The sequence below is a fragment of the Lonchura striata genome, chromosome 6 (assembly GCF_046129695.1).
Source record: "Lonchura striata isolate bLonStr1 chromosome 6, bLonStr1.mat, whole genome shotgun sequence".
Lineage (NCBI taxonomy): Eukaryota > Metazoa > Chordata > Aves > Passeriformes > Estrildidae > Lonchura > Lonchura striata.
Window position 1 is genome coordinate 36,740,000 of NC_134608.1, and position 22,181 is coordinate 36,762,180.

Sequence of the window (22,181 nt, forward strand, 5' to 3'; positions counted from 1 at the left end):
GGCAGCCCTCAGCTGGCTGCAGGCTGGCCCTGAGCTCAGTACCACATCTCCAGAACTGAGGGGGGCACCTAGGACCCTGGTACCAAATCACTTAAACTGTAAAAATTTTTGTGTGCACATTAAAGCACAATGTGAATTCACCCATGGGTGACAATGTTGTATTCAGAGTAGTTCTGCAGCTGATTTAGTTACTTAAGCATCAGGGTGAGGACACATTTCACAAATCTTGAAAGGAACATCAAACCATGTTTTACTTCACCAAGAGTGTTTAGTACCTGTTGTGAATGTATTCCTGCTACCATGTCACTCAGTGGACATAGGCAGGTCTTGATTTTGACCATGGTTGTTTAATTGCATCGTGTTCAGAGTGTTCTGGTCACCTGAGCAGGTCCCCATTTTTGAGATTACACTGATATGAACTTTGATGTTGTGAGGGAGTGCTGGTGTTCACTCTTGCCCAGCCCAACCATTTAAATCCTGATGTAGTCTTTATACAAGACTTTTTCTGAACAGAAAACAGGTACTGTTCATTTATAACAATGGCTATAAATTGTTATCTCGCTTCAAGATGGCAATCCATGGAAACACTGAAGGAGGAGAAAGGCTCTGAGCTGATTGGAGTGGCTGATGTGAGGACATTTCTTCAGGACTGTCAGAGCATAGGAGTGCTACTGCAAGACAAGATGGTCCAACTCAGGGATCTGGAGCCAGGGAACTTGCCTGCTGGACTGGAGTCAGACAAGCGCAAACTGTACACAATTGAGAGAGAGGTCCTGGTGACAGAGAGGAAAATTGAATACTTGAGGAGTGTTGCAAAATCGTAAGGAACCTTCTTTATGTTTTCACTTTCTTTGCTAGTTCTCTAAGATCATGCTGTAAAAAGAAAGAACAGCTTTTTAAGTTTCTCTTTCTAGAAATCCAAAGAACTAATTTGCCTGCCAGACTGAGCTGATTTCTCTTGAGTGTGGCTGGGTGATTGGGGAGGTGTTTGTTTCCAGACTTCACAGTTGTAGAGGGATGAATACCACAGGATTGTTTGTGCCTCTAAAAAATCCTCTCTTCTGTTAGTTACCTACTTCAAAATGTGGAGGTATTACTTAGGTCCTGAAAGAGGGTAATCAGGGGAAGCAAGGGTGATGGTAGGAAAATAGAAGATAATTGTGCACAGGAGTTCAAATTTGAAATATTAAAGTTTTTAACTTCTTTAAGTTTCCAGTACATTCACAATGGGGATATGTTGCCTTATCTGACTTTCTTTTTAATGGAGCTTTAGGCATCCAAATCTACTCCTTTTTAAGGGTACTGGTTCAAGCTCTAAGTAAGTGTTCATACAGTTGAATGTATTTTATTGAAGGATCAAGGACACCAACCCTGCAGAGAGCAGGGCCATCACTGAACAGGTAGAAAATATGGAGAGACTTCTGGCAGAGCTCAAGCTGGAAATCCAAAAGAAGCGGGACATTCTGCAGTGGGCCCAAAACCAGAAGTCCTTCCTGCAGGACAGCCGTAGGCTCCTACTGTGGGCAGAGGGCATTCGGGAGAAACTGAGCAGTGAAGAAATGGGCCTGGACGTGGGATCTGCAGAGCAATTGCTGAAGGAACATCAAGACCTGCTGATAGAAATTACCTCTCAGAATGAAAGGTAGAGAGATTCTGGTAGGGTGGGCAGAGTTGGGTGGTATGACAACAGTACTGTGAAAATGAAACATGTAAATCATGTATATAAACTGTGCATGAAGGTGACGCCAAAATTTTCTTCACATGCATTTGAATATTCATGACTAAAGGAGACTGCAAAACATAAAATCTGGTCAGCTTTTGCCTACTTATCCTGAAGGCTGGTGGAGGGGTAAGGAGGAGCTGTATGTTTGTAGTAGTAGAATTCCACAAGCTCTCCTGACACTCTCAGAAAGTGCCATCTGTACTTTATTCCAGCTCACCATTCCTTCTCAGGCCTTATGTTTCTATTTGCCATCATTTTCAGTTCTTCTTCACTGTTATAAATTTCCAGATACTGTTAGACCTTCTTTTCTTTTTAACCTGAAAGCCTGCTTATGTGGGCTTTCAGTGCAGCTGGGGAAGTCTCACCTACTGCCTCAAGTACATATCCCTGAACCATGAAACAGCTGCACTTTGTAGTGCATAACCTGCAGAGAAAAGGTAATAGGGAGGGAGGGAAACTTGGTGTATGGGTGCTGCCAAGAGAGCAAAAAGCTGTGCTGAAAGATCCCTCATGCAGTGAGGTCTCATTTTTCTTTTTGACTCTGGGAAGATTTCTGCAGCTTGAAGAGCTTGGGCGCAAAGTAGTTCACCAACAACCCAGTAACAACAGGAGCAGAGATGTCCAGCAGACCATGGAGAAACTTGCCAAGGAGAACAAAGAGCTGGAGGAAATGTGGGGAAAGCGATGGAAAAAGCTGCAGGATGGCCTGGAATTGCAGAAGTTCAACAGGGAGGGAGACCGTATCAATGCAGCCCTCTCTGGCCATGAGGCATTTCTCCGGGGCCATGACCTTGGGGTACGTACAGCAGCTGATTTTTTTTTTTCTCCTGCTTCTCCTCCCCATCCAGGGAGTAGCAGCAACCTTCTTTATTAAAATGGCTTCTTTATTCTTCTGATCACGGCATTTCCATGCTTGGGAAATAGACTTTCAGGATCCTATTAACATTCTTATGTTCTTACTCATCTTAATGAGAACAAAGCTCATTGTCCTTCAAAAAAAAATTAAAACAACTAGGGTTGTAATTTGTTGCTGTTTGTACATGCCATATGGTTTGTATAAAATTGACTCATCCATAAAAAAATAAGGTTTCTGCTTAAACTTAGTAATTATTTTTCAAGTAAAAATGTAATATTTTTAAAGGGTTTTCTTTCATTAATTTAAGAATATTAAAGCATATGAAGCAAAAAACCCCAAATGCAGACAATATTAACAAAATCAGTGAAGAAGGAGGTTGTGATATCTCATCACCTCTTATGTTTTCAGGTGAACCAAAAACATTCATACTTTAGGATCAACTGAGTAGAATAAAGTTTTAGAAGTTTGTCTTTTGTATTGATTGCATATCCCTAGATGGGCCAGAGTGGGGGCATAAATTTAGAATGCAGATTTTCTTAAAAGGTGAAAATGGAACCATAGTGGAAACATAGAACAGAGAAACCAGATATGATACAAACCTGCTGCTTGTTTGTAGCACTGAACATCCTTGGGCTCATTCAAAATGTACATTCTATCTCCTGCCTGAGAGAAAAAGAGGAAAGTACAGTCCAACTTTTTTTTTTTTTTTTTTCAGTACTGCAGAAACAGTAGGAGCAAGAAAAGTTCTGATCAAATTTTCTTTTTCAAATGTAGGACCATGTAGATGCTGTTCGAAGCCTGCTAAAGCAACATCAGGAATTTGAACAACTGCTGATGGCACTGAAGAGACGAGTGGAAGCCCTCAATGAAAATGGGGTGAAGCTATTAGAGAGCAGGCACTTTGCATCTCATGTGTGAGTCCAAACCCATTTCTTTTTCATTTAGCTTTAATAAATGATCCAGTGTGATCAGGTGAAATGAAAAATTTGCTCTGAGGAGAAATTAGTTTACCTCCAATTCAAAATTTGATGGAAAATGGAGCCAAAAGGAATTATTTTCAAAAAAATAGATTTCCTGTGCTCTTAGGACAAATGAGCTTTAGGTTAAAGGTGGCATTTGGCAGAACACTAGAATAATTTTTTTGGTATAATAAATTACATATAGTAATAAAATTTCCTTAAAGTGAACTTATTAAATGCTTGCAAAAAAAGAATTCCTTAATTTATCAGTATCACATATTAGTAATACAGTTTGCTTTCAGAAAGTTACTGAAGACTTCACAATCAAAATTCTTCATGAGCAGCTCCTTCATGGTTTTGTCCAAGCTGAACTGTTACCTGTAATTCCTTTTTGTGTGCTAGAGCCACTAGGATCTAGTAAGGGAACCCCTTTGCAAACAAGAACTAGAAATAGAAGGTTAGAATAGACCTCTTGGATCAGAAGACTGTGTTCTGGTGATAATGAGCAATAATGTCTTGAACACCCTCTCCACAAATTTATAAAACTGCCCTTAAGATCTGATTTCTTGCCAGCACTACTACCATTAAAAAGCTATTCCAAAGCCTCATTGCACTTACACCAAAGAAGTTGTTGCTATTTAAGGATAACTAATAACACAATACTATGGAATATTCGGGGCAGAGAGAGGCCTCGGTGTTCCAGTGTATGTATGGCTGCACTGCACTAATGTGACACAGCCATAAAGAGGAAAATCCAGAGCATCTGGCAAGCAACATCTGCTCTCCAGGTGAGCACAACATGGTGATGGGACAGGTCCATATATCCCTTCTTCCTGTCAGCAAAGTTGTAGAACCTAAGAAGAAACATTTATATCACAGTCATGCCTGCAGAATAAGGAAGGGGACCAATATTAGTACAGCATTGCACTTCCTGTTTTTCTTGGTAGTATTGAAGAGAGAATGGTCACTCTCCGGAGAAGGTGGGAGCAGCTGATACAAAGCAATACCAAGCGAAAACAGAGGTTGTTGGATTCCCTACAATTACAGGTAACTGATAATGCAGATTTGGTCAGGCATGTGTGAATTTGGAATTTCACCCCTTGTCTTAATACGAGAAAAAACCTCAAACTGCTGAGCATTCCTACTGCAGCTCACTTTCTCTTTGGCTGTGGGACAGAGCTTTGTTTTTCAGGGAGCAGATGATGCACTGGTAATAAAACTTACAAAGCTATATCCATAGAAAATCTTTTAAAAAAAGGAGATTCTGAATGAAAAATATCAACAGAATGTTTTGTCTACTGGTTAAATTTATTCTGCTCATTACTTACTGTTGTTCTGGGCCTCAATATCTCAGTACAGTTAATCAAAGTTTTGGCACCAAACTTAGTTTCTATGCTGAGATATGAAGTTATACTGGAGGTCCTCTTCTGGTTAAAATATTCTATCAATGATGCAAAACTTCACTGACAATTACAGGAAACAGACTAGTAAATGTGGTAAAAAAGGGACCAAGAGATATTATGGTGGCTTAAAACCTCATCTATAGTTTAAGATCCTACTTCTTCATTAATTAAATCAATTTAATCCTGTTTGTTTTCTGTAAGGAGTTTAATCGTGATGCTGCTGAGCTTTTGATATGGATGGAAGAGAAGTACAAGATCGCATCAGATGAATCCTATCGTGATCCAACAAATGTTCTGCGCAAGCTGAAGTGGCATGAGGCTGCTGAGAAGGAAATGTTGGCTAATGAGGAGCACTTTACAACACTGATAAAGGTGAAGGCAACTTTGGAGCTAGGTTTTCCATCTTGTACCAAAATTCATAGATGCTAACTGCTAATAAAGTGATGCACTCTGTTTCTCCAGAAAGGAAATAAATTGATTGAAGACAACCACTATGCTGCAGTTTCTGTCCAGGAGAAGATGTCAGAGCTCAAAAAGAAGTGGAGGGAATTGTATGGCAAGATGATAGAGAGAGGTGATAAACTGAGACAAGCTGGACAGCAGGAACAGCTCATGGAACTGCTGCAGGTCAGGAAGTCATGAGGAACAGAGGGGAGGAATGACCTAGGAGCCTGGTTCCTCTATTGTGTGGACATCATATAATAGAGAATACCATCCAGATAGAAGTGGTTTTTAAGGTCTCCATTCTGTCTACAGTCCCAGGAAAGAAACCTCAGTATTATGCTGCCCAAGCTTACTTCAAAGTTATGAGCATGATAACAATGCCAGTGAAGCATCAGGCTGTTGAACTCAGGCTCAACACTGCATCTGTGTGGCCATCCTGTACTGGGAAAACAACCCAAACTCTGTAGGGCTCAATGCTGTGCAAACATAACTGTGCCTGGAGGCAGTCTGGGGCTGCAGGCGTGGCACTGTATTAAGCACACAGTCATCCAAATTCTGTAACAAAGAGAATATGCTGTGAAGCTGTTTTGAGACCATTATGAATGGAACTGCTTTTGAGTTATAGCTACTATCTGAAGTCTTTGAAGATTGACTCTTTTACATTATGTTGCTGAAGATATTTCAGACTGTTTTCAATGATGTGCTTTAGTGTCACAGAGAGAAGAGTACTCCAAAATAGTTCAAAAAACAAAATATTCCCAGAAGATGTCTCTTAGAGATATCCAGACATCATGCTACCAAGAAAAGACAATTGGATTTAAAAACTATGTCCAGGAGGCTGTCATAGGAGGGGGTGAGTGTAAAAAAATGTTATTGAAAGGACAGTATGAATGTGCTGTAATCTTTTCCTGGCAGGATGCCAAAAAGAAGATAGAAAAAATAGAGAAAGTTCTTCAGGAATCTGAGACAGGCCATGATTTGCGCTCCAGCCGTGATCTACTCAAGCAGCACAGACAGCTGGAAAATGAGACACGTGAGCTGGCAGAGAAAATGAATGCCATTGTATCTCATGCAAGGAAAATGGCCACCAATCACTTTGACTCCCAGAGGATTCTGGATGAAACACAGAAATACCTGAAAAGGTATGGTGTCCCTCTGTTTCTTGTCTCTGCCCACCTCTTGTGTCAAATAGCATTTTTTATTCTACCTTCTAAAAAATTCTCTTGGTTGATAAAGTTTAACCCATACTCAGGAAAGATTTCTTCTCCCAGCTGTAGCACAACTGTGGTTGGATCTGCATCTACACAGCTTCCTGTTGGTGCACCTCAACCTTAATGACTGGACATTGCTCCTTGCCAGCTGCACTCCTCCTCTCGTCCCTTTCTTATCCACAGGTCATCCACTGCTTTGTAAGAGGTACAGTGATCCAGCATTCAAGACATCACAGGACAAGCCTAGGACTTGAAATGTGCAAATAATTTTTTCTCTGCTTACATTTAGTGTTATCATATAGGCCTGCTTGCCAAGGGATCCTTGTACATGCAGCCAGAACTAACTATTGAAACTTAATTGCAAAGAACTGTCTAGTGTTTTGAAATCTCCACGGTGGTGTTGTGGACTAATTCCCTTGGAAGAATGAGGATAAAGCTGTGTTTTAACATATATTTAATGGATGACCCCTAGGTTTGAGTCTTTGCAAGCACCTCTTTATGAGAGACATAAGCTGCTGGAAGCTGCTGTGGATCTTTATGAGTTCTACCATTATCATGACATGGAACTGACCTGGATCAATGAGCGTTTGCCTATTGCCCATTCCACCAACTGTGGGAAGTCCTTGGATGTGGCTCAAAACCTGTTGCAAAAGCACAAGGTAACTCCTTTAATCAAGTGCTTCATAGCATGGTTGCTCACTGCAGTTCAGCTCAGCCTACAGACCTGCATCCACCCCTGCACAGTCAAAGCTTCCAAATAAGTACATTCACTGATTCCAGCTCTGGTCCAGCTAAAATGGTTCAGTGGATTGACACAAATCAACAGAGTGGTGATGATTTTCAGAAGAAACACAACATTCCTGTAAGAACTGCAAAATTTGTCAGATTATGGAGTATAATTAATGTGAGAAATTGCATAGCTCTTCCCATTAGAAAAGGATAAAAAAAACCAAAACAAAACAAAACAAAAAAACAGTGCATTTGACACTAAATAGAAAAGAGTAAACTAAATAAAACTGTTGTAGTTTTCTTCTTATGGCTTCATGATACATTCTATATTGAAGTTTGTGCATACTGGGATTTTCTAGGAGAGCATATAACAGGCATTTAGCAATTATCTTAAATCTCTACAGATTTTTAAATGATCTGAACAAGCAACAGTCAGTCTATTTATAAGGACAGGTTAATACTCATTTCTAGGGAGTTCAGTTCTTTGCAGCAGTTCCCTACAGCCGGGGTGGCACCTCAGCTGTCCAGCACAAGCAATGCTGGATTATGCAGCACCTTAATTGCAAGTTTCACAAGAATGCTTATAAGACCAGTGGGGAGGATTTATGGAGCAGTAGTCCAATAGTTTTCATGGTACTGATCACAATGTCTCTCTTTGCATCCTTCAGCCCCTTCATTGTCTTGGATATTCTATTTTTCCATCATCAGCTCAACATTTTTTTCTAATTCCCCCAGCTTTGTGTCTCATCCTCTGATCTGCTCCTTCTCCCAAACCTCCATGGCTGCTGGACAGGGGAAGGGATGGGAGCATGGTGAAGAGAGAACTTTGCAGGGAAGTTCTGCTTCCTTACACATCCTTCCCTCCTCTCTCAGTGGCAGGACCAAGAGCAGAGCATTATGTGAGTGGGGCTGGCACCAGTGACTGAGGCTGCAGGCATAGCAGAAATAAGACAGTCCTGGTGTCCACTTGTTGTACTGTGCCCACTCTCACCAGCTGCCAGTTTTGCTTAGGATTAGGAGCACACAGAGTTTACTTGTCCTCACGTATCTTCTTTTTATCTCATTCCCAGGAACTGCAGGCAGAAGTGAATGCCCACAAACAGCAAGTCCAGCGGATCCTGGATAAAGGAAAGACAATGATTGTAGGCCAGCACCCATCAGCTCAGAAAATAAGTGAGAAATGCCAGGAGCTTGTGACTGCCTGGCAGGGCTTGGAGAAATCCTGTGAGGAAAGGATGAAGCAGCTGCAGCACTCAGTTGGCTTTCAGGAGGTACAAATTAAAGCAAAGAGCTTGCACAGTAGCTTCTTCAGACAAACAAGAGGACCAAAGTGTTAAAGTGAATAAAAAAACCAGCTTTAGTAGGACTGGTATTCTCTTCAGCTTCTTGAGGCCAGGCTCATGGGAATGGGGGCTGGACTGCATAGCTGAATGTAGCCCTCACTCTTGACCTGCTGCTCTAGAGGCTTCCCTTGGGTTCTGTACCCATCCCATATGGCTGTGCACAGAGCACACATTTCTCCCAGTAGTAGCTCCTCTCTCTGTGTCTTTAAACAGTCTCAGGCTTTGACTTATTAATGTAATGGATCCCGAACTGGCCCTTCATACTGGAGAATTATGACATGGAAATCAGAAAAGAGGGGACTTCTTGTGCTATCCATTCTTTACCTGTTTCGCACAACAATTTTCCAGGCAATAAAATGACACTGAGGAACAGATAATATACATTTACTCTCAGAGCAAGTTAGGGATTTTGACTTTATTCTTTTCTATAGGCGTCTTGACCTTCATGCTTAGCTTGTTAAAAAAAACCCTAGAAATTCCATGCAAATATTTATATTGATAATCCAAATTTTCTGTCATCAGTGGATCATTTAGGAGTGCAGTTACTCAGATAGCACATACAATTTTGTTAAAATAAACAGCATTTGCATGGAGTTCATAGGCCCAGCTAAAGTATGTTTGCTGGGATATTCAATCATCCGGCCTTTATTTTCTCTGTATATGAAAACACTTGTCAGTACTGTAGACTTTATGAAGCCTGATTCTTACAGTGATTTGAACTTCTCATGCAGAGGAGGGAGAAACATCCCACTGATATTATACACTTAGTTATCCTGCACTGAAGTCTTCCATCTGTGGCCCCATCATTATTTTGTGATTTCACAGAGAATAATGAATTAAATACTTAATAAAACATTACAGTAAGCTTTTACAGTGCACCATTTATTTAGAATTTATTAAGTAAGAAAAAAATGTAATGAATGTTTTGAAAGTTGAAGCTCATTTGTTTTCTCTTTAACTGATAGTTTTTAATGAATACATCAGATCTGGAGGCTTGGATAGCAGAAAAATATCCACTCGTGACAAGCAAGGACTACGGTAAAGATGAAGATGGAACACTAAAACTCATCAAGAAACATAAGGTATTTCTCTGCCTAAATTCTGTAGGCTAGTCTGATATTTTGGTCTCTCTGCAGGCATAAAATTGTTTGTCTCATTGGTAGTTGAGTGCCCAGCTATCTACAAGATTTTGCAATGACATAAGTCTACATATGGATAGATTGATAGAAGAGATCAGTGCAGTTGACTAACCTGGTTAGTAAAACGTAGTCTGGGGGTAAAGGAGGATGGTGAATATTCTCATATTCCTCTGAGGCTAAATCTGACTATCTGCTTTTCAGTTTCAACAGATGCATGCAGAAGTCTTATAATTTTTTCCTAAAATCAAAGATACAGATAAAGTGTTAATCCAGGAATACTTTTCTCTACCTAATATTCCATCAGGGAATTCTAATTGTCTTTATTCATCTAATTTGTTTGAATTTCTGTACATTTTTTTAAATGTTGCTAGAAAATAATCTAAAATTAATCAGGTCTTGGAAATGTCATGCCCTTCCCAAAAGTATTTCTTTTTCAATCACTACACCCTAGGTTGTTCACAAGAAGTGGCTATTGTGGACAACTGACTCTCAATGCACTGTTATTCTTTGTCAGGCACTGGAGCATGAGATTGCCATTTACCAAGATTTGTTGAAAGAACTGAGTGAAAGTGCCCAAACTCTTCCTCTTGTGGGCTCCATCCAGTATATTGAGGTTGATGCACCAAAGGAACAAGTTCATTCAAGACTCCAGGAGTTACAGGAGCTAGCAGCAGCAAGGTATAAACCAGAACTCCCACTTGGATCCTAGATTAGATTCAAATCCACTGAAATCAATAAAGGATATCTCCAGTTACTTCACTGGAATTTATATTCATTATATTATAAATCAGATATTAATTATAATTATATTGTTGTTGTTGTTGCTACTAGTTTTGTTTTACTTCTATAATTTTATAATAAAATTATCTTATCTCCTTTTCTTTCAATTAGAATTAGGAAATTGCTTGTTTCTATATTACTGTGCATTTATGAACTTTTTATTTTACTAAACAAGACTGCTACAATTTATTTGAGGAGTTTTGCTACATATTAAGGATTTTATATCTATTAATTTCCTCTTTATCTTTAATAATCTTCCTGTAAAGTGACTTAAGGTGCCAGATTCTGGCTTGCATTTATGGTATTTAGAATCTGCTATTAATAGGAAAAATGTTTTTAGAATGTTCCCTTAATGTTACTTTAAAATTACTTTATTTTTACATATTTTAAGGGAGACAATAATGGATACACTTATTTATATGCCCAGTGATTGTGCTACTATAGGAAGGCTTTTATTCTTGAATTAATCATTTACTTTTAATTTCACTTTCTTTCAGTTATTATTACAGCAACATATTTACAACAGGACAGTTGGTTTGTACAAAGGGTTTTAACACTTCTAGTTTGTTTTCAGAAAGGAAAATATGTCTGACCAACTTAGATTTTTCCCCCACAAAAATTTCACTCAGAAAAGGAAGAGGGCTCTGCAAGCAGAATAACAAATAAATTAATCTGAATAATTAAACCCAAATAAAATGCTGTTATTTTACCTTTCAGTTTTAATCTTGTTTACAGTTGAAAAAGTAAAAGTATCTATAGAAAAACCTGTGAATGAATAGTTCAGAAAAAGAAATAATCTAGAAATATCAAAATATTTCTGTGTGTTTAACACAGAAACACTTTGTTTTCATTCTTTCTAAATGTTAACCTGGGTCTTGTGGTGCCTTATTGGTGCTCTGGTTTGCACCTCTCATCTGCATTCGCCTTGGGCCGGACTCTTAACAAGTTACATCTCTTGTGATGAACATTTGTGGCTCAAACTGGGAAGCCACATTCTTCTTTCCTGGAATATTTGCACAGTGGCAGGATAGCAGATGGAAAATTGATATCTTTTTTTTTGCAGTTGAAGCCCTGTAACATGTCTGGCTGAATTATAAAATAATCTAGACCTTTGGAAATATATAACAGGTTGGAGCAATTCTACCAAACAGGCAATATGAGAATTGCATCCAAAGGCTTTCATAGTATTTGCTTTCCTGATGCTCAGGAAGTACTTCCTTCTCATTTTCATAAGCAATTCAGTTATCTTTAGAAACACAGATCAGGACAGATCTGGAAAGAAATAAAGGGTATTCTTTCTCATGAAAAAAAAAAAAAAAAAACCAGCAAAAATAATAACAACAAATCCCAATCAAAGTCAAAAACAGAGCAGAGAAAGAGCTCAGATAGGCACAGTGCTCTTCTGGGAAATTCAGCTAATGAGATGAGCATGACCTGGCTGACAGCTGTCATCCTACAATCATCATTTCCAAATCTGAGAAATAATCAGCTCTTCCATTGCAGACATTGAGTCTTGATGGTGAGAGGTTTTGGGGATTCATTGGAAGAAAGTTCTTGCTAGCCCTTCTCTTATATTATAACATAATTGTATTATCTTGTCTCCTTCCCCCAATAGAGGGAAGAAGCTTGACCAAACTCTTGTCTTGCATGAGTTTCTACGAGAATATGAAGATCTGGAAGACTGGATCACTCAGCAGAAACAAACAGCCAGCTCTGAAGACTATGGAAATGATTACGAACATGTTTTGGTGAGTTTTTTGAGTAACAGATTAAAAAAATCAAATAGACTGTATGCAGTGAGACTGTAAACAGATACTAAGATTGTCCTTGAAAACTTAAAAATCAAGTAAGAAGTAAGTATAAATAACTGGAAGATGGGAAGAGAAAAGGGTGAAGTGGATGGGAAGGATTGAAGAACAGGCAGCATTGCACCCTGTTACCATGAGGGCTGAGCTGTCTGAAACAACTGCATGCTAAAATGTCTACACCTACAATGAGCAAATATTTTCTATTTTTAATAAGTAGATATGTCAGTATGGTATCCATTTAGGATTTTTTTTCCTATTTTTTTTTAATTTGTGATTGCTAATATACACCAAACTCTCTAGGTATATCTCTTCACATGGCATAGAAACCAATATAATGTCAACCAGTTACAAATCACCAGCCATTCAGAATCTTCATTTTATAATTTATTTCAAAATAGCTTTCAAAATAGTCCTAAACCTTAAAATCAGGCTACATTATCCATTTGCAGTACTGAATACACATTTGCATTCATTAAGTAAAAACACATAGTTTTATAATTGAAATTCATTGTACATAGAATTTTTGTTCCTATCCCCAGTAATAATGTTTCTGCCTCCCATCTGCATCACAAACCTCATATTTTGCTAAGAGTTTGAATCTTCTCATGGTCTTTGAAGGTAGAATCCAGTCATTCTCTGCAGTTTCTCCATCTCTAAGTATTATCAGCTTATTACCTGTTTTTTGGGCTGTGTTCTGATGAGCAGTTATGTTTGGAAGAAGAGAGCACTCAAAAGGGGTTTTCTCATTATTCTTGTTTTCCCTTCTAAAGCAACTTTGTGCCAAATATGATACATTCCGACATCAGTTGGAAGCGGCTGGGAAAAGAGTTGTGGCATTCCAGCAGCTGGCAGACAACTTGCTGAACCAAGGCTATTCTGAGTCCTGGGAAATTCGGCAGATGCAGAAACAGCTAAGGTAGGAGCCTTGTGTTAGGTCTAAAATGCTTTGTGCTTTCCATTTGCTCTCAAGGAGGAGGAAGTAACAAGAAACTAGGAAGGGATAAGCCATGTTCTCCTGATTCGCTAACTGCAAACTATGTGGTTTGCTCACTAATACAGAGTTGCTTCCAGCCTCATCTAAAAATAAACACCATCTACTTGCTGCTCTGGCTTCTTGAAAATTGCTTTGGAGGTGCTTTACAAGGTGAACTTCCTTTGCTCTTTGAAACAGGATCACCAGCTGACAGGTGTGGAGTTTAGATGCTTTTTATTTCTTCTTGTTTTCGTGATTGAATCCCAGCACTGTTCTGCAAAATAACATTAAGATGCTCGGAGCTTTTTAGCTCTGGCATCAGTCCAAACTGGCCCAGAGGACAAGTGTATTTGTAGGCAGCTTTGGTCAGTATGAGACAGTTATTAAACTCTCAGAGACTGTCCAAAGGAGGGCTTTGAGGATGATGAAGAGCCTTGAGGGGAAGCCCTTCATATGAGAAGTGCCTGAGGTCACTTGGTCTGTTCAGCCTGCAGAAAAGAAGCCTGAGAGGAGACCTCACTGCAGTCTACAGCTCTCTTGTGAGGGGAGGGGAAGGGGAGGAGCAGATACTGATCTCTGTGATGCCCAGTGACAGGACCAAGGGAATGGCCTGAAGCTGAGGGAGGCTTAGGTTGGATATTAGGAAAAGGTTTTTTACCCAGAGGGTGGTTGGGCACTGGAACAGGCTCCCCAGGGAAGCAGTCACATCACCCTGAGTTCAAGAAGTGTTTGGACAAGGCTATCAGATGGATGGTGTGATTCTTGGGGTGTTCTGTGCAGTCCATTAAAACTGGATTTAATGATTCTTGTGGGTCTTTCCAACTCAGGATATTCTATGACTCTATGACTCAGTCCTCCAAGTACTGCATATGAAACCTGAAAAGTGCAATTGAGGGGGCAACTCTTGAATAGGACCATTTCTTTAAGTTCCTGGAGCAGACAGGAGGACAGAGTAGGTTGAGAGACATGCTGCCATTCAGTGAATCACTCCAACAGAATTTAAAGGCAGGAATTAAAGCAAGAACACATTTTGTTTTCAGTCTTTCTTTAGACTGATGGTCTCCTTTATTCCTAGTTTTACATTGTTCTTTTTCCCATTCTACCTTGAAGGAACTCTTGGGAGGAACTGTTGGAAATGACCAGATTACGAGGTGAGCAGCTGAAAGATGCTGAGGCGATTCACAAGTGTTACCAAGATCTGACAGATGCCCTGGCCCATATTGAGGTAAAAATTAATAGGAAAATCTCATATAATGCAAACTTTATTTCAGCTTTTTCTATGGAATATTCTTATGATTCTCAGCATTCATACTGCTGACTTAAAAAAAAAAAAATCAGCAATAAGCCAGTGTGATGACTCATAGCATCAAAAGAAATTCTGGGTAATCCTTAGACACTTGATTGGTTACCTTATGAGAACCACTGGTGAAACCAGGTGAAGCTGATCTGTGGGAAAAGCTGAGAAGACCAGTGTTTGCACTAAGGTGCCTCACAGTGCAATGCATAGAGTGATTTTGTTTACAGTCATCAACCCTAAGAAACTACTGCCTTACTATGGTGGTTCTTTGTATACTGTTGTAGTTTTATGTGTGCTGAAGAATTCTCCTCTGAAAAAGGCATTTGTTTGGATTGCAATAACCATTAGCCTGGAAGGTTGTCAGGCAATCATGTGACCTGATGTGAAAAGCTGAGCCAAAAATCTTTTCCTCTCATTCCAGTGCCCAGTACTGGCAATAATTTCAAACAGTCCCAGCAGGAAAGTCCCCCCAAGAAATCTTCATCCTTCTGTTTTATCTGAACATCCTGAAGAGTTTCACAGAGAAACCACATCCTTGCTGTAATGAGAGGTGTGGTTTCCCTAACGCAGATGTTTACAGGAGGCAGTGATCCAAGGGGTTCCACTGTTTGCAAGGCAACAGGGCTTTGTTTGGTTACACGTGATGAATTTTCTACTTGTTTGTGCTGGCAGAGGCTGCCCCATTCAATCATGTTATTCCTGTTTTTTTCCCCTGTCATGAAGAGAAAATCAAACATAGTATTTCACGATTTACCGGCTGGGATTTTCAGAACCTGGTGCTTATTTAACTTCACTGGTTAAATAGTTAATGCTGAGACAGTGACAAGTAAGGGTTCAGAAACACTTCACAGACCAGCTGTTGGTTTATCTCCATGCTGAGTTTGGTCCAGGGAACCACTACACCCTTCTTGCATTGCATCTTGTTAACAGCTTCACTCCAGGGAGGGAGAGCAGTCATCTCGTCCATCCCTCCCTGTGCACCCTGGTCAGAAGACTACCAGGGAAAACCTGGTAGGAAAGCCTTCCTTCTCAGAGGAACAAAGTACTAGAAGATTTGCTTAAGTCATCAGCTCCACTGCCATCATAGTATAGGCAACTACAACATGTGTCTCCTTTTATAGCACCTTACCAAGACACATTGTTGGTATCCCAAACTAGCCTGTTATTCTGTTGCAGAAATTCAGTTCTTCAATGGTAAGAAGTGTTCTTCTAATTTTTTCTAAACTGATCTGAAACAAATTTCTAATAATTTTAGTGACAGTTCTGTTGTCCAGCTGAAATGCCTTTTCTTTTTGCGTGCATTTCCAATGCATGTCTGGGTAGCAACTACATCCATTCAGAACCTTTGCTGAATTAAAAAAATATTTAGGTTTCCATTTATGTAGTGGTCCTTCCCCTTCTGCATCTTGTGCAACTATAACCAAAACTTTCTCTAAACATTGTTCACAGGAAGACCACCTGTATCTCAAAGAATGGACTGAAACTGTTGCTTGTTAATGGCTACTTTTATGAATTTACTGTCACTGCAGTAGGTATTCAAGATTGATTCCCAACACAAAACCTGTAAGATATTTTCTTGTATTGTCTGATCAAGGAAAGACACAAATCTTCCTTTCTAACAGTCCATTTGAATAGTTTAGCCATTAAGTGAGTTACTAGGAGAGATTTTTCTGGCTTCCTTTTAACTATCATAGTTGAGTAATTCAGAATGTCCTCAAGTGTGCAGTATGAGTTACAGTACCCAGTATTATTTAATGTAGGCTTGTAGTGAGTTTTGCTTAGAAATGCGGAAAAACCCAAAGCTTTCTTTGATTTCTTCTTTCTAGGAGAAGTCCAAAAGTATTCCAGATGATGTGGCTAAGGACATGACAGGTGTTCAAAGCCAGCTCCGGAACCATGTGGCCTTGGAGCACGAGCTCTCTGGCAATGAGCAGCAGGTAATGACAGTCATTTGTGGTCTTCAATGCGTAGCCAAAGTTCAAGTTTCCAAGATAAGCATAATAATAATTTTGTATTGTGAACCAAATTATTACTGTCTCTCACAGAAAGCCTGGACTTTCCTTCATTTTCTGGGTTTTTTTAATATAGTCACGGTCTGATGGCAGTGATAAAGTAGGTAATTACAACTTTTCAAATAAGGCACATACTGTAATTACTACTGACTATTGAAGTGATTCACAGGTATATTTTTGATCATGGTTTAAAATGTAGGATTATGATAGGCTTTGTGATATGCGTATTGTCTTTTTCAAAGTGTTCTAAGAGATAAAAAGGAAAAATCCAGAATCTGTTTAATGTGTGGAGAAAATTAATATTGGTACAAATTGGACTGTGAGAAAAAAGTTATATGAGTTATACTGAGATTACTGAGCTTATTCCAGTACTACTTATCAATGGCCTCAAATATTTTGGCCCTGGGCAGTAACATCAGAATTGATCCCATCAGCTTCTTATTACTTTTGAGGGTAAAAAAGCATGAGACATGCATGAAGAGAATGTAGCCACAGTTAAGCTGTATGGTCAATGAGGGTAAAAAAAGGAATAGTTGGCTATTACCTGAATTATAATAGCAATTATAATAGTACTTTCATTATTCATATAATAAATGATATGGTAATAAAGGGAAATTGAAATCTGCCTCTGAAAAATTACTGTTGTGATGAGCCTTGGCAGACACTGGATGTCACTATTTCTCCATAGAACAGTGATTATAAAATTTTTTGTTTAATATGAGAAAAGTTAAGTCAGGAAAAGTTGCTTGAATTGTATTTTCATGTACAAGAAAGACAGCCCTTAGCAGAATCTCCATGATGCTCTCCTTCTTACCCTCTGCTTGCACCCCCTGTGTACAGCTGCAGGAGCTGACCCGCTCTGCAGATCGCGTGCTGCCCCACTGCTCCCAGACGCAGGTGGAAGACCTGAAGGCAAAGCAGCAGGCAATAGTGACCAGCTGGAGGGCCCTGAAGGCCAAAGTGGAGCAGCGCAGGAGACTCCTGGAACAAGCCTACAAGCTTTATGAATTTCAGGCACATGTAAGCACATCTGCCCTTTATCCCTCGCTGCTTAGGGAAGGTTGCCTGCAGTGGATATGAATCAAAGGTGAACTTCCAAGCTGGAAAAGGCTGCAAGTGTTCTCTGTCTTATCAATCAAGCTTTTAGTGCTCATTGATATTTAGAAAGGAGTTAGAGGATAAGGATCTTTTTTGTAGGATAAGGATTTTTTTTATCTTCTGTAAGAATAGAAGCTTCCATCCAGAGGTATAAGGAATGTCAGCTGTCAGAAGCAGTCACAGCATTGCAAGAGTAGCAGTAATCTTCTCAAAGACTTTGCAATTTCCACTGAGTAAAAGTGACAAAAAGAGATGTTACTCTTCCATTTATAAAGCATAAAAGTTTGTTCTCTCTCTCAGGGCATACAATAACCCTTGGTTAACTTACCTTATGGAATGTATCAAATACAACTCGATGATTTTTGCACTAACCTCTCAAGCTGCTCAAACAGTGACATGGATATATCAGCACAGCATCATAATCAGCAATGCACAGTAGCTTCATCTCCAAAGAACTCAGCAGGCCACTGAGCTGTGATTTGCTATGGAATACTTTGCAAATGTCAGTAGCCTCAGTGAAGGCACTTGAGCTACACCTCTGCAGATCAGTAGACTATTGCTGCAAGCATTGCAGGTGCTAAACCAGCAAGAGTATCCCCTTATATCATGAAGGGAGTTGCTAATGCAGATTTCAAGAATGCTTTTACATTCTTTTATTCTTGAACTGTTCCAAGTGTAACTATTGTGTCAAATCAAGATACTTCTGGTAGTTCACATTCTGCTTCCATTTTTAGTGGGAAGCAAGGAGTGCCCAGAGTATGTTCACCTGGAAAAAACTTGCTACAGGTTTGTCTTAGAGTTGTGATCTGGGATCAAGATCACAAGAGAGTGTACATGATTCTTTTTTCCTAGCATGAGAGTCATCTGCACATTCAATTAATCCACTTTAAATCTCTTACAAGTGTTTAAATCAGTATTGTAATATAATATTATATAGTTAGAGATAAAGGATGTTTATGGCAGTTGGGGGTTTTTGAGGGTTTTCTTGGGTTGTTTTTTTTTTTTAATTTTTACATGTATCATTATCATGTGCAGAACTGTTGATGGGGAAATTTCATGTGATTCTACTGATGTAGGGGAAAAGTTCATTTGCCCACTGTCTTTCTAGCAGTATCTAGGACTGATAGGAAGAATGAGGCAAACTTTTAGAATGTATTCTTCTATCATATATTGCATTCTTGAAGTCTTCAGCCTGGAGGCATTTTCATCAGGAGGTGGATCTTGGTGTATTTGATAATTGAAATGTAGTCACTCAGAGTTTACTTCTTTATTGATTTACTTCATAGCTTACATCATAAATTCATTTTTTGACTTCAGATAAAAAATGTTAGGTTGTCCCCATCCTGTGGGAGTGTTAGTCTAATTTTTATTGCTAGAATGATACAAAACACCTTTGGTTTGAGTTTTGCCTGAAATGTGTGACACATCCTGTGATCTGAATGACAAATCTATAGCTCATGTCTTGCTCTGCCAGTGTGTCTTTTGATCTTCATTACTCTTGACATCATAAAACAAAATGACAAAGCCATGTAACCATATTTTCAGTGATGTGTCTAGACAGGACTATGCCTCAGGCAACTCCCTGTCTCTTTGATGTCAGGCTGATGGCAAAAAGTATTCCCAATCCTCTCAATTTTCACCTCCTTTCCTGACAATAATTCCTGAAGAAGTGAAGGGCTGGTTCTGCAATTTGGTAAGCCTCTCTTCCTGCCTAGATAGGACAAGGCAGGAGCTGCTCAGAGAACTTTGTCATTATATTGTACATTTGCAGTACATATATGCTTTTTCATTTAAAAATTATGCACAGATTAAGTGAGACAAACAAAAAAATCAGTTTCCATAAAATGAGAATTCTGCACAATCATCTAGTGTATCTCCTTACACCTAGAGTACGATTTTAATGTAATTAAAAAGCAGAGCTGAGCCTAACAGACAACACACAGCACAGCAGAGGGCTTCAGTTCTTCCATGGAAATTTGTCAAGGAAGATGAGGGTAGACACAGACTCAAAATATTTCTGAATGATCTGAGGCTTTATTCTGAAGTTTGTTCTAGGATCTGCACAATCAGAGTCAGGCTCTGCTTAGGAGTTTCGTGCAGACTGGTGCCTACTCTATCCTTAAATATTGCTGGCAGTGGTAGTCCAGTAACCTCTTACTAGCTCTTGACTTGTCCCATGGAATTATATATCCTGAGGCTTATGGATTTTTTTACTAATGCTTAGCTCAAAGTCTCAGGGAATTTTAGACATTTGCAGTGCCAAATGCAATGGCAGTGTCTACAGTGACATCCAGCTGTGTGAATGAAGTAGTTCTACAATTGGAAATTATGCCAACACGTGTACTACCATAGGCCCCTTTAAAAGGGTCAGTCTTTTTAAAGAGTCATTTAGTAGTGTTCACTGGCTTTAAAAAAAGCAGTATCTTGCCTTTAAAGCCTAAAGTCAGGACCCCAGATTGGCCAATTTCAATTTTGTGGTGCTTTTCTGAATTTTTTTTTCCTGGCTGTCTTTACGAGATTTTCATGATATGAACAAAAATCTATGGGTAGAATGGAGCAGCCAAGAATCTATTTCCATTACATAGTTTCCTTCAGTGAAAAAGCCAGCAACCATTTTAAAAGAGTAACTAAAAAAATTAGTTTTCTGCAATAAAAGAGAATTTTTCTTCAACATTTAATATAAATAATAGCATTTAAAAATATTTTATAAACCCAAAAGACCTAAAAATTGAATCAACTAATCCAGATATAGTTAAACTAAAAGAAACTTTAATCATCATCTATAATCCCTTGTATATCACTCACAGCCCTAGGTTTTACTAACTGACACAAGAGCAAAACTCCTACTGCAGATTCAAATAAAATGCCTAAAGTAAGAGTCTGTTGAAGATATAGAATGAAATTAAGAAAAAGACATTCAGAGAACATCAAATTACTTTTACTTGCAGTTTTCCTCAATCACAGTAAAAAAATAAACCTCAGGGATTTGTTTTAGCATTTTCATGCTCATAATTGCTTCAAACATTTAAAGTTATTGCAAATGTATTTATTGGTTCATCAGATTTTGAAAGTAAGCTGGAACGACATACTTGTTCCTCCCAATCTCAGTCCTATAGTTTCACAAACCAAGAGCTGAATCTGTATATATGATATGCTTATGCAATTTCTCCTGACCTGTGATTTACCCTTTTCCCACTTCTATTAGAGTGCATTTGTTTTTCACCTGAAAATTCTCACTCTTGTTTTAGAATATGTGCATAACCTAATTTTCAAATAAACTTGTATTTTAGCCAAAGCTTTCACAGAAATGTAGGATGATACTTATATATCCTTTATGAGGGAATAACATCAGAAAATACTTTAATAAATATGAATTAAAGAGCAATAAATGATATCATGCTGTCACTGATATGATGTGACAGTTTGATTATGATACTAAAAACCATGTAACACAGTATATAGGAATTCCTACAGTTGTGTTATCCATCGTTATAAAATTCATAGAAATACTGCAAGCACTAATTAAATGTTTAATTTATCTATGATTTTATTACCTATTATTCAGTTAAAGTTGAAGAGTTAGCCTAAGATTTTCCTGCCTGCTAACCTAAGCTTGAGCCCTAACCTTAATTTTCATATTTTCTCGGGTTCCAGGTGTGGGACTATTTCTTATGGACAGCAGAAATAATAAGGGAAATGAGAGCCAAGGAGTCTATTCGGGACATATCTACCAGCAGCCTGAGACTCACCCAGCATCAACAGCTACTGGCAGAGATTGAAGCACGAGAAGAGAAGTACAGTCATGTTGTACAGCTAGGACAGTCCCTCTTGCAAGATGAGGAAATGCCATCAAAAGAGGTAATTGAAAAAAGAGCTCAGTCATGCATATTCAGCACTGGACCCCAGTGTAACTGTGTGTATCCCAGTGTGAGATACAAGTGTACACTCACTTGTCCCTGTGCCTGACCTATCTAGGTCTGCCTCAGTATGTTACCTGTCTTGGGCACAAAAACATCTGTTCCATGTCTAACTCCAGCAGCAGATGTGTGGAGGCATCTCCTGAAGGTGTCCTGCAGCAAAGCTGGACTTTTTCAAGAAGTTCACCATCGTCTGAGCCATGGAGTCAATTCTGCCAACTTCCCAAACTGGATTTTCACATAAATGCTACACTTTGTATTGCAGTGGTATACCCACACTAGGACAGCCTGGACAAAATCCTGTCAACCAAAGAATGAAAACACTCAAACATATGAGAGAGTTTAAAGATTGATTGAAACATTTTCTGTAAAAAAAATATTACACTAGTAAATATACACTAGTAAAATATACTCCCTGGAAATGAAAGATTTAAATCAAAATGTCAGTTTACTCTAGACAAATAGCTTCTAAGATTCTCACAGCACTTA

The 22,181-nt window shown here is 38.9% G+C and overlaps 1 protein-coding gene across 1 annotated transcript in view; it reads left to right on the top strand.

Annotated features, from left to right (window-relative positions):
• The window catches only part of SPTBN5 (spectrin beta, non-erythrocytic 5), an 89,171-nt gene that overhangs the window by 16,438 nt on the left and 50,552 nt on the right, over positions 1–22,181 (top strand). The window contains exons 15-32 of the mRNA XM_077784151.1: positions 569–820; positions 1,355–1,642; positions 2,273–2,519; positions 3,354–3,493; positions 4,486–4,585; positions 5,143–5,313; positions 5,404–5,568; positions 6,301–6,527; positions 7,069–7,255; positions 8,396–8,596; positions 9,634–9,750; positions 10,322–10,485; positions 12,203–12,335; positions 13,166–13,311; positions 14,479–14,593; positions 16,492–16,602; positions 17,518–17,697; positions 21,430–21,633. Coding sequence (XP_077640277.1) covers positions 569–820; positions 1,355–1,642; positions 2,273–2,519; positions 3,354–3,493; positions 4,486–4,585; positions 5,143–5,313; positions 5,404–5,568; positions 6,301–6,527; positions 7,069–7,255; positions 8,396–8,596; positions 9,634–9,750; positions 10,322–10,485; positions 12,203–12,335; positions 13,166–13,311; positions 14,479–14,593; positions 16,492–16,602; positions 17,518–17,697; positions 21,430–21,633 — 3,148 coding nt within the window. The remainder of the gene's footprint in view (positions 1–568; positions 821–1,354; positions 1,643–2,272; positions 2,520–3,353; positions 3,494–4,485; positions 4,586–5,142; positions 5,314–5,403; positions 5,569–6,300; positions 6,528–7,068; positions 7,256–8,395; positions 8,597–9,633; positions 9,751–10,321; positions 10,486–12,202; positions 12,336–13,165; positions 13,312–14,478; positions 14,594–16,491; positions 16,603–17,517; positions 17,698–21,429; positions 21,634–22,181) is intronic.